Consider the following 20,145-nt stretch of genomic DNA (forward strand, 5'->3'; position numbering starts at 1 on the left):
TCGTATTTTGTCTTTGCCTGTTCTCTGAGAATATGTCCACTCAGCAGGGAGGAAGAGAAGTTTTGTCATTCACATGTGCTGAAATGCTAATAAAGGTAAAGTAAATGGTTATTAGATTGCAATGGCAGCTCAAACTTTACTGTACCATGAGCTATCAATACCAGTTAATACCGAGTTGTTTCCAAATTTGATAGATGAGGTTATGGCAAGAGCTGGCATTGGAGTTCTGGCTTCTGGATTGCAAGTCTAAATCTGGATTCCTAATTTTCATTTCTCTTTAATGGATCTGTAAAATGTACAAGGCTATAGCAATAAGTCCTTTTCAGTGAATTGCTGTTTTTCTCTTTGATAACATAATATGTTTTATTTTCTTAATGTGACTAGATGGTCATTATTTGTTATGTGGATATGTCTTCAAGGACCTAGAAAATGTGTCAACTCAATTTTGCTCTGGCAGCCAAAGCATTTCTGTCCTCCACCCACCATAATTATTTTTATAATAAGATATAAAAATGAAAGGGAAGGATGGTTTATTAAAAAGCTTTCTGTGTGAGTCATCAAATTACTTTAGTAGTTCAGCAGGAAATAGGAAATAGCTTTTGGATCCCTGTTTTTATCAATGGCTTTGTCTTTCATTGTTCTAGGTCAGATACTCCATACTGATGTCGTCTACTTGCACTCTGGTCAAGGATTTCGTGAAGCTGAGAAGATAAAGAGGCATCTTCTACAATACAAGTATGCTAAGGAAGCTTCCACTTATTATTTCTTACTAAATCTAATAGAAATCTTCACTATATCAAGACTGGCCTTTGGGTGGAATCAGAGTTCTACTGATTTAACTGGAATTACTCTTTTACGTAGCTCAGGGCTTATTTTTCTTTCGGTCTGTGTTCATGCTTTTATGATACGTATCTTTTAGAAGCATGTGAAATCAAAGAATGACTGTGACTAAAACTGCATGATATGAATGTATCTCCATAAAACTCTGCTGATCCGTTTAATTTTTAGGAGTAGAAATTAACATTCAGCTAATGAACAGGTTTGGCCCCCCCATCTCATGTCCTTGTCCTCCTTTCCAAATAAAATCACTGACCAATGCTTGCCTGTTTGAAAAGCCACATTTAGTTTCAGAAGAGTTGTGTTAAGCAAAGGAAATCTTGCCTGGATAGAACTCTGGACTGACTCACAGATGAGGACAGTGTGATTACAGGGTTATTGTAGTTAGATCTTTTGGGATCCCCTGTGGACAGACAGCTGGTCCACTGAATCAGCTGCTGAACTGCCACTGTATACAGTCTGGTTTGTCTTTAAGCATTAGTTTGCCTTTAAACATGGTGGTTTGGTGGCTGCCTGGCTGTGTTGGGGACGTTCAGAGGGAGTAACCTTGCAAGCTGTTGCAAACTATAACGTTCCTATTAAGGAACTGAAATTCTGATTGCTTGGGCTTCTGCCCTTTTTTGTGACTTATACAGATGAAGGAAATACGAGGTTAGAAGGGTTCGAGGACTGTGAATACATTACCTTTCTTTTATGAATATGAAGCATCATTTTTGTTTTCTCTGTTAGTATTGCCACTGTTCAATTCCATCACAAATGAGTGAAAATTTTGCCTCATCTCTCGAACTGTCGTACTGAAGACCTGTTAAACACAATGTGATATCACTAGTCTTACTAGTCTTGCAACCTTCCTTTCCCCTATTGTGCCTTATCGGGCTTGATTTTTTTTTTTTTTTTTTAATTTTTATATTTTAAGTCTGGTTTCCAGTAAAGATGCTAATCTTTGTGAGGTTCCAAGATCCTCCTGAGGCATGTGTTCTTATTAAATATAAGCCCTGTATTATGCAAAGTAATTGTACATCAAAATTATTGTGTATCAAAACTGTCTGTAAAAAAACCTTAAAAGAATAATTAAGAATAACCTTTGTTTTTTTTCTTTAAACTCTGTGCAAAGCTGTAGCACTGTTGTGATTGGCAATGGCACAGCCTGCAGAGAAACAGAAGCTTACTTTGCTGACTTAATTATGAAGAAATACTTTGCACCGTTGGATGTCGTTTACTGGTAAGATCGCTTTGCTTTCTGTGATGTTCATCTCTTCACATTTTAACTTAACAGGTATTTTTAAGTATAATTTTTGAAGTGGTTCTTTCTGTCATCTCATCTTCTTTTTCTGCTGAGTCATGCTGACTCATCCTTCTAGCCAAGGGAAGATGGCTGAAGCTCTTTGGAGCAAGATGGTAGTTCTCTGAGTCAGTAAGAGACACTCGCTGAAGTTCCTCTTCTTGAAGCTCACTCTGTTGCCATTACTGTTATAACAGAGTCTGGCAGCCTAGCAGCTTAAACCTACGCCAAGGACTTGTGTTTGCACTGTGTGTTTAACTTCCTGATCAATGAGGTTTAAACGCAAATGTTAATGCTCGTGTTGTCTATGGTATGGAATATTTGCTAATCCTGGGCAGAAAGAGGTCTGCAAGAAAATATTTTGTTAATATCCAGCAGAAAGTTGTGAAGGTATTTATCCTGTTACAGCTTCAAATTTTATACATTAGTTTGTTGAACTCAAGCTAAACTATTCTGCTTTTGGTTTGAATGATAGCCATTCTATATTGCTTTCTTTTCCATCATGCAGAACTGCTCTTAATTTTTTATTCACACTTGGGTTTTTTTTTCCCTTAACCTTTTTTGTGACTTAAATCTTGGATTACTCTTTGTGCTGAAGCAATATTTAGTTTTTACTGTGTTAGCATACTGAAATACATTGTCTAAATTTTTTAAAAAGACATCACCTATTTCTGTTCAAACTACTACTCCATTTAATGGACCCTCCTCTCCATAGGTTATAAAGTTATCTTACAGAAATGTTCAACAATGTATTGTTCCTGTGAAATGACGCTATTATTTCATAGCACTGTTCTTTGCTTCTATGATGAGTATAAATTTGCAACAAGATTGATGCTTCAATCTGCTTTTTATTTCAAGAGACATAGCAGGGGTTTTCAGATTTTTTAAATTCTTTGCAAAGGAAAGAGACCTTTCAAGCTTTTGAAAAGTTGTGTATGCTGTCTACTGAATTCAACCCCCAAAAAGTGGATTTGTATAGACAGTACAGAATGGCAAACACTTCACACTGAGTTTTTTGGCAAATAGTAAATTTCACTGTTGTTCACCTCAAGCAGTTTAAAAATCCTTTATGGTAGCATAAACACTTTGTTCCTTGTCTGAAGGAGCCATAGTCGTTTGATTTGAATAGTTTTTCATCATATGCTACAAAATGCAAGTAACTGTTTAGTCATACAACAAAATTTATTTATATAATACTCTGGGTGGTTTTCTTACTGTGGTTTCTTCTGTTTTTCTATTTTCTCCCTGTTTGTAGAGCAAGACTACAGAATTTGCAAAATTATTATCAGTATTGATTTTGAGCTGATAGAACTACTAAGTTCTTGGAACTGATAAAAACTGTTGTGAAATAGGAATTAGTATGAGGCAGAAGTCATAGAGGTTGTCAAGTAGGTTGCTTTGTCTAGTAGTGTCAGATTTTGGGGAGGGTTGGGGGGGTCAGGGTGGCTCATTTTTCCTTAGGACCACTGGTGAATTTTAAATTTTTCCAGAATTTGTTTTGATGTTTGTAGGAAAAATATGTAAATGTAATTGTTGATCCACAAGAATAATTATTGCAAAAAAAAATAGCATAATCAAAGTAGTATTTAATCTCACTATTTCTTTATATTGTAGTGATGTTAATGGTTTCCTTGTGTTATGCTCATAAATGATGAAAAGTTGGTCCCTACCTCAGAATCTGTATGTAGAACACTGAGGTACTATATAGTAAAATAAAGAAGGAAGATTTTAAGTTTTTATTGCACTACATGTTATAGATGAACTTTTTGATACTGTACTATGCAGATACTACCATCTGGAGTGTGTGTATGTATGTAGGCTTACAGATAAGCTGGGCTTGCAGTCCTGATGTCTTTTGTCCTATTCTGACATTCTTGACTGAGTTTCTTTCTTCAAGATGAGGATTCCCATGTTGCCCTTTCTGCTAAACCAGTTTTATAGGCATCTCATTGCATTATCTAGTGCTTGTGTTTCACAGCCTTGCCACTGAATCCTGCAAAGTAGCGACTCTGTCCCCATTCTAGCTCCAGAAAACTTTCTTCTTAATCTCCTTGGTATTTCTTAGTAGCAGAAAGTAATGATGATTTTCCCCCTCTTCCCCCAAATAATCCAATAAAATGCCTGGAATTCATGTCAGGCCTTTTAATACTTAAGTCTGAGCTTAAAAGCATAAGTATCTTTGCTAAATGTGGAGCAGCTAGTAGAGAATGATCATTTGAACAGTAGGTCACAGCAGGCATATGTTGCAAAGTCACTGCTACCTTTTGAGAGGGACCATGAAAGATGAAATGGAAGAATGAGCTCTGTCAGTCATCTTTAAAAGTGTTTTGATGCTGTAAGAAAGCATGTTCTGTGCGACTGACTCTTCACTTTCCACGTACTAAGTCTTCCCTTGATTAGTTTTTCTCCTGTACCTTTTCTCATGATAGAGAAAATGTGAGGGCTTTGTTTACCTGTAGGTTGAACACAGCTCTTTAATTAGTTTGATGGAAACCTGTAGTATACTTTTGGATCAAGTGATCTGTATAAATTGTTGGTTTTCATTTTAAGTCTGTAAGAAACCAATTTAAGTAACTTTGGAACAGTTCATGCTTAAAGAAGATCTGCTTCAGAAGGTTGCAGCACTAGGCAAATGGGCTTACAATTGAATTCAGTTGTTTGAACTGTTTAAAAAAAAAAAAGAAAAGAAAAAGAAAGTACTTAAGTGCAACTGCATTCTATTACAGTTTAACACTGTACCATTTTCCAAGCGTTCGGTCTCTCACACTCATGCACTGAACGGCAGGAAGGCAGAAATCCCTGCCCAGTGGAATTGAACTCAGTTCATTGCTATATGCAGATTTTGGAGAAAAGCCAATCGTACTGGAGTTCGGGACCCCAAAGGACCCCAAAGAAAGTCGCCTGGCAGATGGGGCTGGATTGTTTTATAGGACTTTAAAAACAAAATTTCAATCAATGTTTTAAGCTGTCATTCAAGAGAGGTGGCTGATAGGAGCTACAGACTTTAACTTCTTTTGCAAATAAAGCCTGCAAGATGATACTACTTAAATTTATAGTTAAAAGTGGAGATAGGGATCAGAAGTGATTTTTCTTAAAAAATAAACAAACAAATAAATAAATAAAAATAGCCTGTTCTTACTCTTTTACTTCCAGTCCATATACTTAAGCTGTACCAGTATTGAGAGATTTTCAGAATAATTTTCTTCATGGAAGCCAGTTAAGTTTGTCTCTTAAAAACATTGTGATATTTTATTTGATATTTATTATCAATAAACCAATTATGAATTATCAATCATTTATTTGATATTTATTTATCACGGTATTTTATTTGATCATCACTTTGTGTTTTTCTAGTACCAATAAATATGTAAAAGCCAAGCTATTCAAATAAGTCCTCAGCAATGACAATTACATACTACGTATAGTTTTACTGAACTTTTCTGACAAGACAAATCGGTGTAGACAGTGATAGGAAATGAGGCATATGGCACGCTTTTTTTTTTTTCTTTTGTGGCTTTAAAAACCTCTCTGGACTCAGTTTGACAGTTTTTGATTTAAAGCAAATATTTTTCAATATTTTTATAACCAACACACTTTCAGATACCTACATCCAACCTAAATAACTGCAGGACCCCTTTCCCCCACCCCCCACCCCCCCAATGTAGTTTCCCTTGTAGAGCTTTGTTTATTGACTTAGATTAGGACTGGGCTAGAGCCCAGAGACAGTCATATCTGGTCGTTAGGTTTTTTGTTACAAATCAGTTTTTGTTACAAGGTTCAATAAATATTCTTGATTATTTATGTTAGTTCTATTGTGAGTTCATGCCAAAGATACAATGTATTATAACCAAAACAGATGTTCTGTTTTAGACAAGTGTATTTGTTTTAACAGGACCAGAAATGTAAATGAAACAACAGTGTGTCAGCATTAACATGGCAGATGATAAACTTTTAGGATTTCATTGGCCTTTTGGATTAAATTAAAATCCTGAAAAATTCAGGAATCCTGTTCCATATTTAGATCACTGCAACTGTGGTTTCTTTTGACTGCTGTCAGTTCTAGGTATCTTGGGACTGAAAACTATCTGAATGATGGGTGAGCTATGCTAGAGTAGGATAACACAAACAACTCAATCATATTTAGAAAAATAAAATTGCAATTTTTTCTGCCTGAATGTTTCCATTGTCACAATACAAGCATTTTTGCTGGCCAACCTTATTTAATTACTTGTTATATTAATCCAAACTTAGAATAAAGTATTTCAGCTCATATCAAAAAAGTTTGATAGGTACTGTGAATTGGTCATGATTTTCAACAAGCTGTAAAGTAAGAGTAGAGACAGGCAAGTGTGTTTTTGGTTGTTTTGTGGGTGGCTTGGTGTTTGTTTTTGTTATGCTTTGTTTTAAACTTGATACAAAATCCTTTTGTCACCTTCAGCAAAATGTTTTCTGACTCTTGAGGCTTTATAAGCAATCTAATTGAAAATTTACTGCTCCTTAAGTTCAAACAGTTCTGTACTGTGACAAATCAGGGAAAATCTGTAATGTCTTGTAAAGTTCTCATTTGGTTTTCTTTAATGTTTAAATTGTCTCTTTTAGAATACTTAGAAATGTTCTGCTGAAGTAGAATAGGACCATTTAATACCTTTTGAAGTTGGAATTTGGTGGCGAGAAATTGATTTGGAAATGTTTGTTCTACAGGGTTTTTGGTCCATTTGTACTTTATAGGTGTCTGCACATGCTTTAAATATCCCTTTCAATTTTAATGTGTTTTATGTTGTTGAATATCTACATTATACTCTCTCAGCTTTAACAAATGCCACTTTCCAGTTCTGTGCCTCTACATTTCTAATGTTACACTAGCTTAATTCCCATTACTTTTCTGCTTCATAGCACTAAGTTTGAAAGGGACCTAACATTCGGGTTCACATTATGATAATTAGGTTTCAAAGCAGTGCGGGGGGATTAAGATGTCTGAAGTCTAGTTGCCGAATGAAGTTCAGAACTACTTGTAAAACTTGTTTGAGTGGTTAACAGAAGTGGTTTTATTTATTCAGTGCTCATGCAGCATTAATCCGTATTTCATCAGGTACCCACAGTGCTGTAACTCTAGATACGACCTTGGGACTTAATTTACCCCATCTCAGTTTTCCTTATTAATGTGCCATGAAAGAGGTACATGAAAGATAGCCAACATCAAAGCACCTTTTCAAATAAAGTGGTTGATATGAATCCTCTGGTATTTAACACTGTCTGTCAAATGTTTCAGCTGGTTTGCATCCTTTTACAAGCTATTGCTTGCTGCATTAATGCAGTTGTTTCAAGTCTGTTGAGAGTCCAGGGTGGGGGGTGGGTAGGGATATGGGAAACTTTATTCCTATTTCATTTTGATTATATTTACTTTAAGTTGTTATTTTGGTCCGTTAGGCAATATAACAATATCAATGACACGTTTATTACCTGCATCAACACATCTTAAGTCATAAGATGTCTAATACAGAATGTAGAAAATAGTTTGCAAAATTTTTGCAAAAGGAATACATATTCTGCAGAAACAGTGCACGCACATCTGACCTGTTCACTGAAGAACCTTTGTGCTGCTTTCATTTCTTTCAGGCTCTAATGGAGTCATGAGAAGTTCTAAATAACAAAGAAACAATTTATTGAGCAACAGATTAAAATGTGTATGAAGAGGATATAATCAGTAAAAATATTTAAAACTATGTACTGTACTGCTTTCCAACCAAGCTGTCTTTTGTCCCTTCCTTACAAGTAATTATCCATTGTGATTATTTATCGAAACTGCATAAAATATGGTCAAGTACACTTCAAATAAACAATCATTTTGTGTATGTTTGTATTTGAGACTGTCCTGTAAACTGGAACTTTACTTTGCATAGAGGCTTTCTCCTCTTGCTACACTTGATTATTCATAAGTTTTGGTAGTAATTAGTCTGAATATGTTCAGCACAGTATGAACTGTAACAAGTAGCAGCATTCAAAATGGTATCTGAGGTTTGTTCCTGTTACAACCACAAACTGTTATCTAAGTTGAGCTGAATCCATCCTATGTTCAAAAGAGAAATTCAGAAGTCCTCTTAGATTCTGAAGCAGTCTAGGAAAGGAAAGATTTGTTTTTTTTCCCCCTAGCTATGTTGCTTATTATAAAGGTTTACTGTAGGTAGTAGTACGATCTTGAACCATTTTCTGAGTTTTTTCAGAAGGAAATAAGGGGAAGCGATGAAGAAACACATAAATGGCACAGGTGAAATAGATGATAATTTCTGGCTTGTATAGCATGAAATTGAAATTCTTGAAACAGATTTTAAAAGTAATACATTGAAGCTGTGAAATGGTCTTGATAACAATGAGGGAAATAAGAATAATTATGGAATAGCCTCTTATTTGAATTCTGTTTCAGAGAAACAACTTTACTGTTGTTAAGATGAGAACACTGTCTATTTGGGAGTGTGTCAGTGCGGCTAAAGAGATTATGAATTCCTTTAAGTACAGAAAGGAGAAAGTTATATGTGGAGTCTAGACTTTAGCAATGTGAAATGCAGGCAGGGGGGAAAAAAGTAACTAGTGAAAGAAATCTAAATCTAGAGGAGAAAAAGTCAATTTTTCCAGATCACTAGAACATGTCATTTGACTCAGGTCCAGGACAATCTATGGGAAAATAGTTTTGGTGTGTGGGGAGGAATTATTCACAAAACTTCTCTTCTTTGTTTTATCCTTTCAAGAGAAAATCATAGTAACGGTAGTATCAAACAGTGATTTAAAAAGTTATATATGTGTAAATCTCATTAGACATTGTAAAGTTATTAAACATAAGAATTGCTTCTATAAAATTAGGAAAAATTTTAGGCCAAAAAGCTGGTAAGCACATAACAGTGTGTTCAAGGGCACCTCTGTTTACTCTTTAATTGGAAATGTACTGATCTCAAATCCAGTCTTGCAAATCAGATAGTCAATGTGATAACTTTATCACAATAATTCCCTGCCCCGAATATATATATATTTTTTTCTTTTTTCTCATAGAGGGAGAAGTCATTGTCATATTCAGGATTGCAAAATAACTTCTACTTTCAATCTTATTTTATGTTGCCCACTGAGCAGTAATTTGTACACAGGGGTGCTATTTCCTTGTAGAAATCTTTGATATTTTCAGATAAATAAATAAAACATGGTGTTTTTTAGATAACGAGCTAGTAGGCATCTGCTATTGCTGTATAGCAGAAGTCAGGTGAAGAAGGGGAAGCATATGAAAAAATATTTGCAAACAGAAGAACAAGAAAAAGTTGAAAATCTAAAAGGTGATTCAGAGAAGCCAGGCAAAGAAAGATATACAATGAACAGTGCTAGTACTTCTGCTCTGAGTGTGTCTGTCGGGCCTTTGGGAGCAGTTATGGAATATATGTGTTGTACAGAGTACCTTCATGGTGCAAGACTACGCATCTCATTTCAAAAACTCACTTGAGAGAAAAAAACCTCAAGGGGGTACCTCAGAGGTTAAAAATAACTTCATTTTGAAATAAAAAGCTTATTTAGGTTATTGTTATTTGTTATGATTATATCCTTTGGACGTAACCTTTTTTGTGCTGTTTGGTCAACAGCACACTGTTGTTCTCAGTTTTGTCTTGAAGAAAGTCTCCATGAAGAGCTCATACAGGCGATACTGTAACGTACTTGTCTCTCGCAGAGTCATTGTTCTCGTTACCTCTTCCTTCAGTCCAACAATCTTCTTTCTCTGAAGGGTCACCAAACCACCCTTCCTTGTGATGGCTTTCAGCTCACTCACATGATTTCTCGAGTGTTGGTAGGCACATTGAAGGATGAAACTTATAAGCTGCAGTCTGTGTCTGAAAGGTTGCATATGGGTCTCTGCACTGTGTATGCCAGCTTCTCAGCAGGAAAAGACATAGGACCCTTTTTTTTAAGAGATGTGTAGGGAGTGGCCAAGTTCTCAGAATGCTTTGAGGAATGCAAGAAGTCTGAGAAATTCGGTACTTGGTAGAGGAAGCTGTGCAAAAGGAACCAAGGTACTGTCAGGGAATAAAGGGCAAGGCATTTTCATGGTACTTCCTCCAGACAGAAGCCCTCAAATGTGGTTATGGGAGTTTTGTAGTGTGCAGGAGGAGTGTCTTGCAAAAGGCTACATGCACCTCTAGCTGCCTTCTGCTCACACCAGAGCTCTTTTGAGCTGTGCATTCCTGTGCATTGTCTTTTCAATACAGCATATTCTGACAAGAGGATAGTTTCCCTGTCCTGTTCCTTTCCCTCCCCTAATTGTTTGCAGGAGTGAATGGACAGTGTACATGTCCAAACTTAAAACTGGTGGGGACTTCAGTTGAAAAGTGCAACCTAATGATATATTGTTGCTTCTCACAGTGAGCGTTCAAGCAGTATCTATAAATACTTGCCCAATAATACATTTTTTTTGGCTGGAATGAGCTGAAGAATGTTTGTTTTATGTTACTCCAGAGCATGTTTTAAAATGGTGTCTATTCATCATAAGGCTTAGAAGGTAATGATCTAGTCAATTACTGTGAGACACTATAGGCAGAAAAGGAATCAAGGTCCTTATGCAGCCAGGATTGTAAAGGTTTAATTATGTGAGCCCTGAATGTTCCAAACTTGATGTTAATACTGGTCTCAAACAAAACAGAAAAGCTTAGGCATTCAGGTAAACTTCTGCAGCACTATTTTAAGAGCCTCAAAAATTAGCATGTATGATTCATTGTCACTGTAGGTGGTTGTTTTTTGTCTTTTTTGCTTTTTCCTCCTAACCACATGTTCATAGAATTGCTGAGGTTGGAAGGGACCTCTGGAACTTGTCTAGTCCAATCCCCTGCTCAAGCAGAATCAGCTAGAGCAGGTTGCCACGGACCATGTCCAACTGGGTTTTGAATATCTCCAAGGATGGAGACTCCACAACCTCTCTGGGCAATTTGTTCCAGTGTTCAACCACCCTCACAGTGAAGAATTGTTTTCTTATGTTCAAGAGGAATTTCCTGTGTTTTCAATTTGTGCCCATTACCTCTTGTCCTGTCACTGGGCACTACTGAGAAGTGTCTGGCCTTGTCCTCCTGATACCCTCCCATCAGGTATTTATACACATTGATAAGATCCTCCTGAGCCTTCTCTTCTCCAGGTTGAGCAATCCCAGCTTTCTCAGCCTCTCCTTGTATAAGAGATGCTCCAATCCCTTAATCATCTTTGTGGAACTTTGCTGCACTTGCTCCAGTGAATCCATGTCTGTCTTACAGTGGGGAGCCCAGAAGTGGACCCAGCACTCCAGGTATGGCCTCACCAGTGCTGAGTAGAGGGGAAGGATCACCTCCTTTGACCTGTTGGCAACATTCTGCCTGATGCAGCCCAGGATACCATTGGCTTTCTTTGCCACAAGGGTTCATTGCCGACTCATGGTCAACTTGGTGTCTGCCAGGACCTCCAGGTCCTGCTCTGCAAGCTGCTTTCCCGCTGGTTGGCCCCAGTGTATACTGGGGCAAGGGGCTGTTCCTCCCCAGATGCAGGACTTGGCACTTTGCTTTGAACTTCATGAGGTTCCTCTCTGCCCATTTCTCCAGCCTGTTGAGTTTGCTTTGAATAGCAGTGCAACCAACTGGTGTATCAGATAATACTCCTAGTTTTGTATCATCTGTGAACTTGCTGAGGGTACACTGATCCCATCATCCAGGTCATTAATGAAGATGTTAAACAGTACTGGACCCAGTGTCAACCCCTGGGGGACACCACTAGTGACTGGCCTCCAGCTGGTCTTAGCGTCATTGATCACAACTCTTTGAGCCTGGCAGTTCAGCCAGTTTTCTGTTCCCCTCAGTCTCCACTTATCTAGACCTTACTTCATCAGCTTGTCTATGAGGATGGTATAGGAGACAGTGTCAAAAGCCTTCCTAAAGTTGAGATAAACAACATCCACTGCTTTCTCCTCATCCACCAAGTCAGTCAGCTCATTGTAGAAGACGATAGTCAAGTTTGGTTAAGCATGTTTTCCTCTTTGTAGATCCATGCTGACTATTCCCAATCACCTTGTCCTTCATGTGTCTGGAAGTATTATACAGGATTAGGTGCTCCATCACCTTCCTAGGGGTTGAGGTAAGGCTGCATGGCATGTAGTTCCCCAGATCCTCCTTCTTGCATTTGTTGAAGATAGGAGTGACACTTGCTTTCTTCCACTCCTCAGAAACCTCTTCTGATCGCCATGACCTTTCAAAGATAATCGAGAATGGCCTAGCAGTGATACTGGCCAGCTCCCTCTGCACTTGTGGGTGCATCCCACCAGGTCCCATGGACTGTTGTACGTCCAGTTTTTCTGAATGGTGCCTAACCTGATCCTCCTCCACTGAGGGTAAGTCTTCCTTGCTCCAGACTTTCCCTCTGGTCCCAGGGGCCAGGGACTCCTGAAGGCTGGTCTTCTTGGTAAAGACTGAGGCATGGAATGCCTTGGCCTTTTCTGTGTCTTTTGTCCCCATGGCTCCTGCCCCATTTAGCAGCGAGCCCACATTTTCCCTAGTCTTCCTTTTGCTGCTCATGTACTTGTAGAAACCTTTCTTGTTGCTCGTCACAACCCTCACCAGATGGGCTTTGGCTTTCCTAACCCCATGCTCACTCAGTTTCTAAATTCCTCCTGAGTCACCTGCCCCTGCTTCCACCTCTTGTACTCTTCCTTTTTATGTTTGAGTGTAGTCACCTCCACTTCTGTTTGCTAATGGCAATGGATTATGATCAGATTCGGATGTTACCTGCTCAAACGGAAGCCAAGAGCAATTAGATAGTGGCTAAACTGAATGATGGTGAATGTTTGCTTTTGATATATTTTTTGATTTGCGGATCGTTGAAAACTTACTGGTGGTGGTGCAGAATTTGTGTATGGTACTGCCATGCTAACAAAGTCTTTAATACTCAAATGTGAATGTAAATAAATTAAAACTAGTAAAATTGTTAACTTATGATTTACCTCAGTATTGTCTTTCCGTCTAAAATATATGATACTTGTGGTATTTGGGATATTATTGTATTATCTTCTTCAYAGAGGCATTAGAAATATGTGCTTGTGTGTATTTAAGTGATTTTGTTGTGAAATAGCTGTGAGAATTGGTAACTTTTTACCAGGAATGATTAAGAAAATTAATTTAGGCTCTTCACCATGTAAAAAAGCAGGATTACTTATGGAGCCCTGTCAGGAGTTAATTTAAGTAGAGGCATCCAAATATACAGAGTGATTAATATTGATAGCATCCAGATTAAAATGATATAAATCCATAATGTATCCTTTGATTTGTGAGGTACTAAGACTGAGTATTATTGCACAGTCTGACCTGGTTGTATATTTGGATAGTGTTTTGTCTTCAAGTCGACGTTCTGTAGGAACATAATGGAAAGGTAAGCATTTTTCCAGTTTTGTGAGATTGCCAGTAATATGTTTTTACTTAAGTTGAGATTCTGCCAAACTTCATACCTATTCATTTGTGAAACCACATTTGCTGTTCTGCATTTCAGCTCTTACTGGGCTGCCTTTATTGTTGTGAGATGTGGTATATAGATTTATTTATTTATTTGAATTTAAACTGTACTATTATAGTTGATGATGATAGCAGAAGCTTAGGTTAGGTGGTCAGATTATTTTAGGTTCTCTAACACTCTACATTATGTACCTTAATTTCAGTGGCTTTTAACTGATAGATTTACCTTTGAGAGGAAACTTTTTATCCTGGATCTCTGTTAGGGAGTGTGTATATGTGAGTTGCATGTGTTTTTAAAGAATAATAGGAAATGGCTGGGAAAAAAAAGTTCCTTTTCCCTTTGAAGTATCAACACTGTTAAGTTATCTGGAAGAAATGAAAATTTTCAGACAGATCCAAAGATTGGATAGAAGCCTCCAACTCTCCCTCTGAAAATCTGCTCAGGGTTGTTTGAGTACTAAACCTCAGGAAATTGACATTTGGATGGCTGCTAAAAAATTCTCTCAGTACCCTGAGCTCAAATATTACAAACTTTGAATAAAAAAAGAAAAATAACTTCGATTTTAGGGAAACTTGAAAATTTGACTTTAATTACTTCTGTGTCTGATAGCTTGAGAATCTTCCAGGACTGAAAAGCAAATACAGTGTGTCTGTCAATACAGCAAGGGCTCTTCCCCTCTGCAGTTACATAAAATGTTCTTTTCTACTCCTGATTTCAAGCTATTGGCTTTTAGAGGCTGTTAACAGTGCAGATCTGAGTCCTACCCGTGTTGCACCTTAAGTCAGACTAATTCTGTATGATGCTGAAACTGGGACCTATGGTTGTCTGGACTCTTGACTTTTCTGATCAAGAAAGTGCATGGCAGTCTTAAAAGCTTCATAAATGACATCAAAAGAAGCCACAGCAAAAGGAGATGCTTCAGCATACTCCTGATGTTTTCAGGGCACAAGAGGCAGAGAATATATACATGCTGTATGTCTCAAAGGGTCTTTGAGTAGGTTATTTCAGCTTGAAAAGGGATTAGCTGTAACTGAAGGTGCCTGTCGAGAATTCCTTCTTATAACTGGATTCCAGCAGTCTTGTCAATGATGAATAAGTGGAGGGAATGAGAAATGATCCATTTGTCATAGTTCATGATATGGAGGTAAGAAACAGTATGTCTAGAAGCAGACATCAAAAAGCACAAGCTATGTGAAGCACCTTCTTTGGTACCAGGCCCTTTCAGCAGGAACAACTGGGAGAACAGAGAAGACAAAGAATATAGTTGGAACAGCATTTAGTTTTGTTAGCTGTTGTGTCAAACTTGTTTTCCTTTGGCGTAAATAAAGCTGCACCTTTAAAATGTGTAATTTTAAAAAGATACTGAAAGGAATGTCAGAGAAATGAAGCCTAGTAGATTCTTAAGAATCATAGTAATGGTTTTGTTTACATCTTTGTTAACACTTGGTGAAAGAGAAATGCTTTTGGTACCTTTTGATAGCACAGAACTGAGAGAATGAACAAAATGTAAAGGAATATAGCCAATTCAGGTAGATAATATGTTTTGGTAAATTACCTATTGCTTTTGTAGATTCCAACCTATTTATACCAACCTGTTTGTTTAAGGATGTGTTTGTAGAAATATTTAACAAGCTCATCCCATTTGTATTGTCTTCCCTTCATATGGTTGTATTATCATAAATCAGATTTGTCAAGTAATTTGACTTACATATAGTTTATCTATAGAAAAAAATTCTGCGATTCAAGTGGTGCATTGTGGAAACTATATAATTTCTGGTGCACAGAGAATGGAAAACAGGTATGCTAAGATCGCAGGACAAAATATTGTAACTGGGGGAACAAACTAGTTGCTGTGGGCACTTCAATATAACAAAAAAGGATAAAGCAAGAATGAGTGTCTGGAGGTTAAATTCAAGTAGGTTTAAATTAGAAATAAGGTATGTGCTTTTAAGAATCTAAGTGATTGATCCTTGGAGTGAAATCATCAAGGAAAAATTGATTATTTGTGTCTTGGTATCTTCAGATCAAGACTGGATGTCTTTCTGGATGTGTGGGATTTATAGGAAAATATAGAGAATGGCTGTTACATAGCCTGAACTGCATGGATCAGACAAGACAACCTAATGATCTCTCTCACCTTAAATCTTTGGAAAATGTAACATGCATGGACAGACATTCTTTAGGAAAGATATTTGTGTGAAAGACTTTCATAGTTAGCTTCGGCAGTTTAAGGGATCTATTCTGCTATAAGTAAATAACAGAATTCTCATTGATGTAATTTGTGATGACCAGAGCATAACTAAACAGATACGTTTGTGGGTTGTTTTGACAATTGGAGGGAGAATGGCAGAGAAAGCGGGTGATGAGATTTCCGTTCCCCCCGCCCCCCTTTTCGGTTATAGATTTGGTTTGATGGCTTGAAATGCAAGTTTAAATTTAGTTGTGTCCTTCTAGAATTTTGTGCATTATTTTCCTTTTCTTCAAACACTCAAAAACTCCTGAAAGCAAATTTTTTATCAAGATAAAAATAATGGTTTAATTGTATTCCTGTTTGTACCTGCAGATAATATATGACAGTATCTAATTATGTTGAATTATTTCAAGTAACATCAGATCTTTCAATGTTATTCMAACAGCTCAGCTGCCTTTGGAGCTTTCCAAATAAAAATCTTGGAGGAAAAAAAAATATGTTCATCTATATGCAGTTATGGTTATTGCTAATATTAAATTGGCTCTTCACATAAAACTTCTCTCTCAAACCTTATTAATTTTCATATTTCATTAAACATCTTTGGCAGCTAAGGCAACATGCCTACTGCTTGTTCAATTCTTTTATTGGGATGTACTAGAACTAACATTTGGATAAAACACATTTTGACATTTGAACTTGATAAGAAATGTTTCAGGGAAACAATTTAGACATGCATCTTCACTGGATGATTCTCTTGTCAGCATTATGATGTTGTACTGTAAATACACCTTGGAAGTAGGCTTCAGTAAAATCAGTGATGCATTTATTACTTGTTCTTGGTCTATTTTTCCTCATAGTGTTATCACAGCTCAAAGTTACTTTGTCATATTTATTATTAAAGTTATTTTCTAGAAGTTAGTTTGTCATTTTTAAGTAAATCAAATGGGATATTCCTGTATTACTTCTCAGTGCTTATCTCCCTACTGAAGGAGATGTTAAATCTACTCCTCTGCTGCAAAAGTTAATAGAAAGAGACATTGTCAATTTGAATGTTTTTAAATTAACTTTTATCACAATTTTAAAATTGTTATGTAGTATCCTTTTAATATGTCCTGTTTCTTCAGTTAACACAAACATACTTTTAAAGGAATGCTTAACAAGGCTGTCCTTTTGTCTCCTATTCCTGTTTTCCTGCTCTGCTTATGAATATTTCTTTTTGTATGGGCCCATGCTGGTTCTGTTGGCACATTGCTGTTGCTTTACCTGTCTGTCCACAGCTACTTGTTGCCTTCTCAGTTGTAGCTTTCTCTTTACTGAAACTGGCTAACGACCCTTTGGAGGTTCTGGAGAAGACCATCCATTGGAAAGGCAATGCTGCTGACGCTTATTAGCAGAGCAAAGTAGGGGAAATTAGTTTTCCTTCACTGTCATCTTTTTGGTAAAGTGGTTACTGTAGGTTGACTCTTGATGCTAGCAAGAGTGAAGTTTTCTGACTGAGATATGATTTTAAATAATGAACTGTTTTATTGCTAACCAAAAAAGGAAATTGGTGACATCTAAGAAGATCCTCTTTAAATTTTAAAGTCTATAGGGAATTTCTAGCTTTTTATGAATTAAAAATCCAGATTAAATGTTGATTATAGAGGTTTGTGTAAATATATTTTATTTAATATGTAATGCAGAAAGTGCAGTGTTGATTGCTTTTTGGTCTGCTTGAAACATTTGGGCATTATGAAGAAGCTAATTTTTTGATAGTATTAGATTGTGATGAGCTACAATTTATCATTAGTACAGTGAACTCCAGAGAAGCTTTATGTATGTAAATTGTCTTTGGGTAATCTGAAATACCAGTTTTTGCACCCAATAAAGATTGGAACTTTTAATTCTTAAAACAGACCCCCTATTTAAAAATTTTAATAGAATGTATAGCTGTGGCTTCTTATTTTTGAAGCTTTTGTAAGTAAGCTTCTGTTGGATTTCATGAGAAAATGTAAGCTTGGAGTTTCTTCACTGTGCAACAGTTGGTAAAACTAAATTGCATAAATGGCACAGTGCTTGTAATGGTGATGATTACACTGAGCCCTTCTAAATTTCAGAGGAACTTGAAATGCTTTGTTCTGATTCTCAGGGTTTGAGTAAACCCAAATCCAGTTTGAGATATCAGTAATTTTAAGTTTTATTTACATTTTTAAGCAAGTTTTTCCACTTCTTGAATGGAATCCTGAACACACTTGTCTAAATATTTTTAGAAAATAATTTTCAAATATGCATTTTAGAAATATTTACATGACCTCTTAGGATTAGGTTCTCCTTTCTACAATTGTATAAATTTGTAGCAAAAAACTAATGAAAGGAAAGTGGTAATTGGACCCTTATCATTTAAAATCTACAAGCATGCTTCCTTAATAGACTTTGGATCTGAATTAGTTGAGTATTTATTTATGTTTAGGCTTGGAAGTCTATCCTTTCCCTGGGGCAAAATTATTTAATATTTGTGCCATATTCCTTTCCATCCAGCTATAATACTCCATCCCTGTAGTGGGTAAGAAATAGTCTCAGCCTCAAAATGCCCTGACCAGTAAAAGCCCTAGAATGGTCCAGTACAGCTCTTGGTCACACTGTTGCAAGTGATGACACTGGTGTGTGAATGTGCGCCGTGCGCTCTTCTGGCTCGGGGCCCCAGCGACCCTAATGGCAGCAATCGTCCTGGGCTGTCTATCAGAGGGAGGCTGATGATGAGGCTTGCTTGGCGCTGCCACCTTCCACGCTAGCCAGCAGAGCTGAGCAGGCGCCTGAGGGCAGAAGATGCTCTGCTGTATTAAAGGGTGTTGCGTAGTCCACTCTGGCGTATGTTCTCCACAACCCCCGGTAGGAGTGGTCTGCATCAGCCAGAATGCCTCGAGGCTCTCCACTGCTGTGCTGCAGTAGAGTCTCTAGCAGATAGACTCTCATTCTCATCTAGACAATTAAAATATGCTTCTGTGGTTGTAACACTGTGGTATCCATACCCCCAATCTCCAAATTTTTTTTTTTTTTTTTTTTTTTTTAGTAACAGATGTTAGTTATCAACTGCAAGAATATTTGTAACATTTTAACATCGGACGCTGAAATCAAGTGGGCCTACTCTGCTGCTGCAAGAATCAACAGTGCAAATATTCCCATTAATTTCATTTCTAAACAATTTCAATTTTTGTTTTTGCTTGTAGCATTTGAGGAAGCTAGGCTTTTCAACAAGTTTTCAGTGCAGCTCTGTTTAAAAACAAATAGCACTGAGGACTTTTAAAATCTCAAAGCTAGTTTATCAGACTCTATTTGGGGGCAAATATATGCTGCTTTTCTGAGAGGTATGTATAGTGTTGAATTTTTAAACTGCCATTAAAAAAACTCTGGACCTTAGTTTTAATAGCATTGAAACCTCAGTTCTCAGCTATGGTGAATCCAAGTGTTCTCATTAGTCTGCCCTGAGCCCTGAGCAACCTGCTCTAGCTGCCCCTGCTTTGAGCAAGGGGATTGGGCTAGACTGTCTCTAGGTTTGCCTTCTGTGATTCACTGAAATCCTGTAACTTCCAAAAGTTGAAAGAATTGTTCCAAGGTGCTAATTCTGCATTGATTATTTATCTTGCAGAATCCAGCCATAAGAGCCTAATGATCAGTCCACAGAAGTCAGTTTGGTGTCAATGTGCATTGCACATATAACTGTAATCTTGGCCAATATTTACAGGTGTAGGTTGTGATTGACTGTTCTCACTTTCTTTATAATGTCCTCCAGAAGACTCTTCAGCCTACTTTTCTTTCTTGCTGCTCAGGGATGAATTGGCAAGATTCTTTGAAAGAATTTCTCTCCTTTTGAAGTAATGTGTGTAGTGGGGAGAGAGGACAGAGGTTTGAAAGGAGGAAGAAGGACATTAACAGGGTTTATTTTAGGGCTTCAGGTCTGGGGGCGCTTCTTGGGCTGTTGCTGCCATTTTATGCCTTCCAAGAAGAAACTGATTTTGAACTTCCTGTTGTGAACTTTGTCATCTGTTAAGAGAAAATAACTTAGTTGTGTTTGAAAAGGATGAACCAACCACTTTATTTTCATTACTGTTTGTTTAAAATCACATAATGTTACTTGTAATTGTGACCCACAAGTCCTCAAATGTTTCTAAGAAACTTTCTCCATATAAAATGGGTCTCAAAAAGAGGGCTAGCATGATTTAAAAACATGCATATGCCAAGACTTTGCAGCTGCAAAATATTTGTAGGTGGACTTGCAAGTAGTTAGATGTATAAAAGTGTTAATGAATCTTTACCCTATTTGAAGATATTCTACTGTTAGATTTGCAGGTGATTGAGTACCTACCTACTG

At 37.1% G+C, this 20,145-nt stretch overlaps 1 protein-coding gene across 6 annotated transcripts in view; it reads left to right on the forward strand.

Annotated features, from left to right (window-relative positions):
• SRBD1 (S1 RNA binding domain 1) overlaps positions 1-20,145 on the forward strand; it is a 142,794-nt gene that overhangs the window by 35,107 nt on the left and 87,542 nt on the right. For all 6 annotated transcript variants that reach the window (XM_026077067.1, XM_026077068.1, XM_026077070.1 and 3 more), the window contains 2 exons: positions 645-735; positions 1,952-2,059. In XM_026077067.1, the coding sequence (XP_025932852.1) occupies positions 645-735; positions 1,952-2,059 (199 nt within the window). The remainder of the gene's footprint in view (positions 1-644; positions 736-1,951; positions 2,060-20,145) is intronic.

The sequence above is a fragment of the Apteryx rowi genome, unplaced genomic scaffold (genome assembly GCF_003343035.1).
Source record: "Apteryx rowi isolate R43461 unplaced genomic scaffold, aptRow1 scaffold_447, whole genome shotgun sequence".
Classification (NCBI taxonomy): domain Eukaryota; kingdom Metazoa; phylum Chordata; class Aves; order Apterygiformes; family Apterygidae; genus Apteryx; species Apteryx rowi.